The sequence below is a fragment of the Corythoichthys intestinalis genome, chromosome 11 (assembly GCF_030265065.1).
Source record: "Corythoichthys intestinalis isolate RoL2023-P3 chromosome 11, ASM3026506v1, whole genome shotgun sequence".
In the NCBI taxonomy this organism is placed as follows: Eukaryota; Metazoa; Chordata; class Actinopteri; order Syngnathiformes; family Syngnathidae; genus Corythoichthys; species Corythoichthys intestinalis.
The window spans coordinates 14,796,594-14,804,421 of record NC_080405.1 but is presented as its reverse complement, the minus strand read 5'-3'; the positions used below and the strand labels follow the sequence as shown (position 1 = coordinate 14,804,421).

Here is a 7,828-nt window from a genome sequence, read left to right as displayed (position 1 = left end):
TCCCTGGTGGCGCCACTGTTTATTTGGTCACCTCTTCCCATGAACTGTGAATCTAAATAGTTAGACTTAACTCTTTCGTATCAGGCAGTAAACTACTCTGTTCGCAAATTGAAGTAGCAGATTAGCTGCCTGCTTTTAGCTAGCTGGCTATGAATACAACAAATAAATGTGATTTTAGTGAAAGGCTCTCACTTAATTGCTTTGTCAAATATTGTGTTAATACGATATGTGGTATTTCAACTGTATACAGTATATATGCAAGCTATTTATCGCTATTTGTTTATATGACCAAAATGAATACAATCAATCTGTATGAATTAATTTGGGATATAACCGCTAATAATTTTGTATGTGTGCCCATCATAATTTCCAGCTTTTTTACAAGCATTTTATTTGTCACTGCAGTCCCTGAAATCTGCGACAAGATATATATTTTTTTATTTTTACAAATACAGTAAGTATTAGTCAACCATTAATTGTGCAAGCTCTCCCACTTGAACATATTAGAGAGCCCTGTAATTGTCAACATAGGTAAACCTCAACCATGAGAGACAGAATGTGGAAAAAAAAAAAAAAAAAAAACAGAAAATCACATTGTTTGATTTTTAAAGAATTTATTTGCAAATCATGGTGGAAAATAAGTATTTGGTCAATACCAAAAGTTCATCTCAATACTTTTTTATGTACCCTTTGTTGGCAATAACGAAGGCCAAACGTTTTCTGTAACTCTTCACAAGCTTTTCGCACACTGTTGCTGGTATTTTGGCCCGTTCCTCCACGCAGATCTCCTCTAGAGCAGTGATGTTTTGGGGCTGTCGTTGGGCAACACGGATTTTTAACTCCCTCCGCAGATTTTCTATGGGGTTGAGATCTGGAGACTGGCTAGGCCACTCCAGGACCTTGAAATGCTTCTTTCGAAGCCACTCCATTGTTGCCCTGGCTCTGTTTTTGGGATCATTGTCATGCTGAAAGACACAGCCATGTCTCATCTTCAATGCCCTTGCTGATGGAAGGAGATTTTCACTCAAAATCTTTCGATACATGGTCCCATTCATTCTTTGCTTTACACAGATCAGTCGTCCTGGTCCCTTTTCGGAAAAACAACCCCAAAGCATGATGTTTCCACCCCCATGCTTCACAGTGGGTATGGTGTTCTTCGGATGCAATTCAAGGTTCTTTCTCCTCCATACAGGAGAACCTGTGTTTCTACAAAATAAGTTCTATTTTGGTTTCATCTGACCATAACACATTCTCCCAGTCCTCTTCTGGATCATCCAAATGCTCTCTAGCGAACTGCAGACGGGCCTGGACGTGTACTGGCTTCAGCAGGGGGACACGTCTGGCAGTGCAGGATTTGAGTCCCTGGCGGCACATTATGTTACTGATAGTAGCCTTTGTTACTGTGGTCCCAGCTCTCGGTAGGTCATTCACTAGGTCCCCCCGTGTGGTTCTGGGATTTTTGCTCACCGTTCTTGTTATCATTTTGACGCCACGGGGTGAGATCTTGCATGGAGCCCCAGATCGAGGGAGATTATCAGCGGTTTTGTATGTCTTCCATTTGCTAATAATTGCTCGCATAGTTGATTTCTTTACACCAAGCGTTTCACCTATTGCAGATTCAGTCTTCCCAGCCTGGTGCAGGTCTACAATTTTGTCTTGGCCATAGTGGAGTTTGGAGCTGAGCTTGTGGACAGGTGTCTTTTATACCGATAATGAGTTAAAACAGGTGCCATTAATACAGGTAACGAGTGGAGCCTCGTTGGAAGAAGTTAGACCTCTTTGACAGCCAGAAATCTTGCTTGTTTATAGGTGACCAAATAATTATTTTCCACTCTAATTTGGAAATAAATTCTTTAAAAATCAAACAATGTGATTTTCTGTTTTTTTTCCACTTTCTGTCTCTCATGGTTGAGGTTTACCCATTTTGACAATTACAGGCCTCTCTAATCTTTTAAAGTAGGAGAACTCACATGATTGGTGGTTGACTAAATACTTATTTGCCACACTGTATTTGACTCAAACAGCATTAGTTTTGCAAATGGATATTAAAATTTATTTGCTCGCAGCAAGAAGGAATGAGAGAGCTAAACTAGGTAACCCACCTAGGTAACATAAACCACTTTTAGGTCACAACTTACCACTTGAGAAACATTAATTAATTGCATAACACTTAGAGTATATATATATATCCCCATTTCTGTCAGACAAGGTAGAGCAGCAGACTGTAGGAAGAGGTGAAGGACAGATGGAAGTTGATAAGCATGAGAAGAGGGGAATTGACTATCAACAAAGGATGTCCCAATTTTGATTTTGAATACTGATGGCTGAAAAACAAAAAAACTTTTTTTTTTTTTTTTTACAGAAACTTTGATTTTTTTTTATCAGATCACACATAGTTTATAGTGTTATTCTGACTTTTATGATAGATAAGTGCTAAAACAAAAACAAAAAAATGTTGCTTGCTTGCCAGTGCCTCACTGTGCCCCAGAATCAGATCTAGTGACGACCTAGACTTTCAACCTATGCTAACTTTGGTAATTGTTACACAATTTTCCAAAAGTTGTTCTGCCCTTGCTTCCTTCATTTTTTCAGAAAACGGCCCTGAGAAGAAAAAATTTTGGTGTTATTAGTGTACGTGTTTCATGCAAAAGTACTAAATGACTGGACTCCTTCACCAACTGTTGGTCTCGGATTTTAATGTTTCTGTTTTTTGTACTTGTTGTTTCCTTTTTTCTCTGCTGTGTAATTTTGGGAAATTTACTGTGCCACAACAAAAGACATCCAGGAAGCCATAGAAATCGACTCTATATTCAGCATAAAGGCAAATGACAATCAACAGTCACAAACAACAGTGCTTTAAGGCGAGGGCGGTCTACATTTAAGGTATACATACAGAGCTGGAAGGGGGAGCAGCAGCAAAGACAAGATCTGGATTTTTAAAAAATGTCTCCAGTGTAATTAAAGATTGTCATAATCTTGCATATATTTCAACATTATGCATACATTCAGCTTGTCTTTACAGATCTTAAAAGAAAACGAACAAGACTTAAGTTGAAAAACTCCTGCTCTGCGCCTCAAGGTCAGCGTGTCTGCATGTCCCCACCGCACCTCAATCCACTTTAGGGAAAGTTTAGCCAATTTAGGCGCAGCGCTGTGAATCAATGCGGCCAGGCCGTTTGGGGCCCATCACAAGTTTGGCCTCGGGGGTCGTCACCATTAAGAGCAGGAACACGTTGGAACTCACACAAGAGCAGGAGCCGGGAGGGAACTTTAAAATGAAGAAAACAGCACTGATACAGAAGAGGCAATGAAATCTGATATATGACTTTTATATACCCATACTGACTGATTCTTTTGACACTGATTCGTAAGGCTGTAAATGTGTCAGCTTGCGGAGCAGAGAGAAGGTTCTACACACACGAAGCAGCATATGTACAAACGCAAAGGGGAACAAAAACCAGGGGAAAAAAAAAAAAAAAAAAGGCTGTTTATACAGTCATGAGGAAAAACATTATGTCTTCCTAAATCTCAAAGTGTATATTCTTTGTATTTTCCCTCATGTAAATAGAGTAAAAATTTGCCTTTTTATACAGAATTTAGAAATTCACAAAATAAATAAAAAATTGCCGTGGCCTTAGTAATGAATCTCAAGCGTATATATCATTCGTACGTATATACATAGTGAGATCCATGCATATTCCATTTCGTATCAACAAGATTTCAGCCTCAGAAGCACAAGGCTGATTTAAAAAAGATTTCTTTCTGTCTTTGCCTCCAGTCCACTGTTTTTTTCTTCTTTTTTCATTTTTCATTTTTTCATTTTTTAATAAATGCCCTATTCTACAGTTCGGAAGCAAAGAGCAATGCAGAGGACATGCTTGCCTTTTTTTTTTCGCTTCTAAGAAAATAAACTAGTCCCGGTGAAAGTCCCAAAAGCCATCCATCAAGGTCCTCTTTGCCAGCGTGGGTCTTCACTCGAGCACATTGGTTCATGGTCCAATTTCCTCAAACTGGTTTGTATTCAGTCCCTCGTGTTTTGGTTTGTACCGAGCCAAGCCTCTTCTTTTTTCACAATTTACAAGTCCACTGAGATTTAAGACAATAACTGGCACATTTGGCAGACAGGCATCCCTGCTTCATCCAATGGCTCTTCTCCTTAAGGGAGTTTGGTGTGTGAATATCTTTACATGTCCAAAATCTGAAATGTGACATCTTTGAAAAATATGAAAGACTCCCTCGATATATTTCTTTAGGCACATTATCACAAAAAAGTGAGTAAACGATTCAATCCTGAGGCTGAACTGAGCAACCTTGATTGAGGGACGTCTGATCATGGATCAGATTGCAGCAATGTGGATGAAAATAAAAAAAATAAAATAAAATAAAATAAAAAAACTTCTACCAAGTCCAATTGGTCCTCGTGTTACTTTTGCTTGAAGCCTGTCAGGCCTCTGCGGGCTCGGTCTTTATCTGGATAAAGTTTGCGGGAATCTGCACAGAAAGGGGAAGCTCCTGCAGCCCTTTGATGGCTTGCTGGGGCTGCAGGGACATCTCCCCTCGCACCTCCAGCTCCTCCACAGGGGTGAGGCCTTCGCACGGACTGCCGCTCTGGGATGGGAGTCCATTGAAGGCCGTCTCACCGGCGGGCTCCTGCCCGTAGTTGTGACTGGCGTCAATGATGACAGTCCGGTACTGCAGCTCGGCCTCACCAATGTCTATCTCCTCCTTGGCGAATGTGTTGGCCAGGGTAGGGTCGCAGTTGACCATGGACTGGAGATAGCTGGAGTCCATCATTTCCTCTTTCACTTGCAACCCACACAAGTCGCCCGATTTCAGCACGGTGGCGATGACGGTGCCGGGCTGCTGTGCCACCATGGTCTGCCCACAGGTGGTGTTGATGGTGAGCAGGCGGGGGAGGCTGGAGGCGGGTGTGATGGAGGACGGGCAGGTGGCGGACGAGGAAGAGATGGCAGACGGGCCGAGGTTGGTGACCAGCAACTGTTGGGGGAGACCCTCCTGAAGGCCGTTGGCAGCCTGGATTGTCAGCACATCATTGGCTACGGTAGTGGTGGGAGGAATGGACTGGAGTAGGACACCCGGGGCGGAGCAGTGACTGGAGTCACCGTTGGGGAGAACGGTGGTAAGTGGAAGGGGCTGAAGAGAACCAGAGGATGTCAAGACAACTGGGAGCGAAGCAGAAGCGTTCATGGGCCTGGAAAGACAAAAAACAGGACTTTTGAATGCCTGCATATAAAAAGCTGGGTCTGCAGAACACCTGGCCGCCCATCAAATGTGAAATGAACTTAATTATAGCCAAAGAGCCAACCGTATATTGCCAGTCAGGCCTTTTTGAGCATTTTCACAAAATGTATTGATTAAATACAGAATAAACCAATTCTATCAAAAATATACTTTCTTCTAACTTTTTATGGTTTTAGTCATCAAAAGGAGAACAGAGGCAGTTTTTTTTTTTTTTTTTTTTAAATGGCTTGACTATCTAATTGATAGATTAAAAGATTTCAGTGGTGTAAAAGCATTGATTCTATTAGTAAGCATGTAGATCTCCGGCAAGGCATAATAATCATTGATAAAATGGGATCAGCACCTTTATTAGAGATCTACCAGCACGTCTTACTATCATCACTAATGTTTTTTTCCATACATGAATTGCTGAAAATTTGAGGAACATTTGGGATGACCACCAAAAATTAACAGATGCAAAAACGTGGCTTCATACTGGTTCAAATATGACTCCACTCTAATAAGCAACCAGTCCCAATTAATCACACAAATAGACACGTCATGTATTAAATGAACATCAAACATAAGAACTATGTTGTAAAACTGTTGGCTTGATCTATTTGTTTTCATTAAAAAAGAAAAAAAAAATAAACAGTTTAAAATGTATATGGCGGAAAACACAGACAAGGCTGAAAAAGCAGTTTCTGCTCTTGCACCCCTCTTTAAAATAAAACTGCTGTATTTTAAGCCAAAAGAACTGTTGTGTTTGATAGAACAATATGTCTGTATGCTGCCATAGCAGTTTCATGGCGCATTAAGCCCCGAACTATTTTTATTTTGTCCGTTATACCCTTGAGACCCCCATTTGCAGACACCGTGCAACTGCTTCCGTTTCAACTCAGCCATAAAAAGAAGGTAAGTAATTATATTCATTATTTGAAATGTCTATCATTTTTAGCTTAGGATCATTAATTGATGTCTAATATTTAGTTTTTTAAAAAATGACTTTATTCACTCGCATTTTTTAAACGAATTACGTCACAATGAAAAAATTGTGTATGTAAATACAGTCGGTCACGGATATTTACCTCATAATTACCGCTTAATTGCATTTTTTTTTTTGTTACTGTTGCATTTTCCCCGATATTTTAGATGATAAATAATCGATCCAAACAAAGGAAAAAAAAAAAAACATTTAAAAGGGTAAAAATTTGCAAAAGAATCTCGACCACTCCTTGATGTCCGCGATTTCTGCAACGCGACTCTTGATGTACTACTGTGTTTCACCCATAAAATCTGCAAACAGTCCGGCTGTGGCCATTCACAGCTATGTCTTGACACTCGGAGAGACATGCTACACTGAGTTTTTGGATCGAAACAAAGTAAGTACGCGATAATATCTTGTTAAAATCATGGTGTCTTTAATTATGCTCTATCACACTCTCACCTCAAGTTAAGGTTTAGGGGTTTAAATTTTTTTTTTTTTTTTTTTTTTTTTTTTAAATGCCCTCCTGTTTAAAATTTTTCTTCCCCCAGAAAATTGAGATTTTAAGCTTTCCGAAGATGTATCACACATGCATATAGGACAATTTTGAAATTTGGCCAAATTGGGGGTCTCAAAGTGGAACTTCAAGTAAACTGAGTGTTTACCAACATATACTAGTATATATTAAACTTATGGAAAAAAACTGACAGCTATGATTGGCAGAATTGTACCGTTTAGAAAAACTGTAATAAAGTGAAAAGTTTGTTGTGAAATTAAAGACAAGATACCTTAAAAATAAGGATTATATTTTAACTTCTGCTTTACAGCAAACGACTAAAATTCTCCAGTTGTAACAGCTTTGACTGTCTCATCCTCCACCTTCTTCAACAGGGTTTCGAACCTGCAACGTCACTGTGGCACTCAGACAAGTCAATCACCGAGTCAATTTTCGGACATCAAAGTAAGATTTCTCTAACTTGACTGCTAAGGTTATGTTGTGGGTTTGAATCTCTTTTGGAGAATGAGAAAAGGACTGTTGTAATGCCGCCACCACCACCAAAACCGATTACCGTATTTTTCTGACAATAAGACGCAGTTTTTTTCATATTTTGGCTGGGGGTGCCACTTATACTCAGGAGCGACTTATGTGTGAAATTATTAACACATGATGACTTTGGTATTTTGGAGTGACACTGATGGTTTGGTAAACTTGTTAGCGTGTTCTTTATGCTATAGTTATCTGAATAACTCTTAATAGCTATGGCCACGTTCGCGTTCTGCCTTTGGCAATGTGTGTTCAATTGTATTATTGACTTTTTTATATTGAAATGCATGCTTTTAGTTTGTGGCACTTCAACGCCCAAGTGGGGGCGCACTCGCACTTGTTTATGCGAAGAAGAGCGCACAGACGCCGGAAGAAGGCGACAGCGAGAGAGAGCGAGAGAGAGAGAGAGAGAGAGAGAGAGAGAAACATGGCTGCGTACCTACATTCATTGTTTATGCTTGTAAAATATCTCCTGTGTGTATCATCTTTTCTGTTGTTGTTGTGTGTATTCCACCCATGATCGGACACTTAGAGCCAGTTGTGTGGTTGTTTGAACG

At 40.0% G+C, this 7,828-nt stretch overlaps 1 protein-coding gene across 5 annotated transcripts in view; it reads right to left on the bottom strand.

Moving 5' to 3' along the window:
* Positions 1-322: 322 nt before the first annotated feature.
* Positions 323-7,828, bottom strand: part of elf1 (E74-like ETS transcription factor 1) — a 119,028-nt gene continuing 111,522 nt past the window's right edge. For all 5 annotated transcript variants that reach the window (XM_057849418.1, XM_057849415.1, XM_057849417.1 and 2 more), the window contains one exon: positions 323-5,212. In XM_057849418.1, the coding sequence (XP_057705401.1) occupies positions 4,444-5,212 (769 nt within the window). In that variant the 3' untranslated portion in view covers positions 323-4,443. The remainder of the gene's footprint in view (positions 5,213-7,828) is intronic.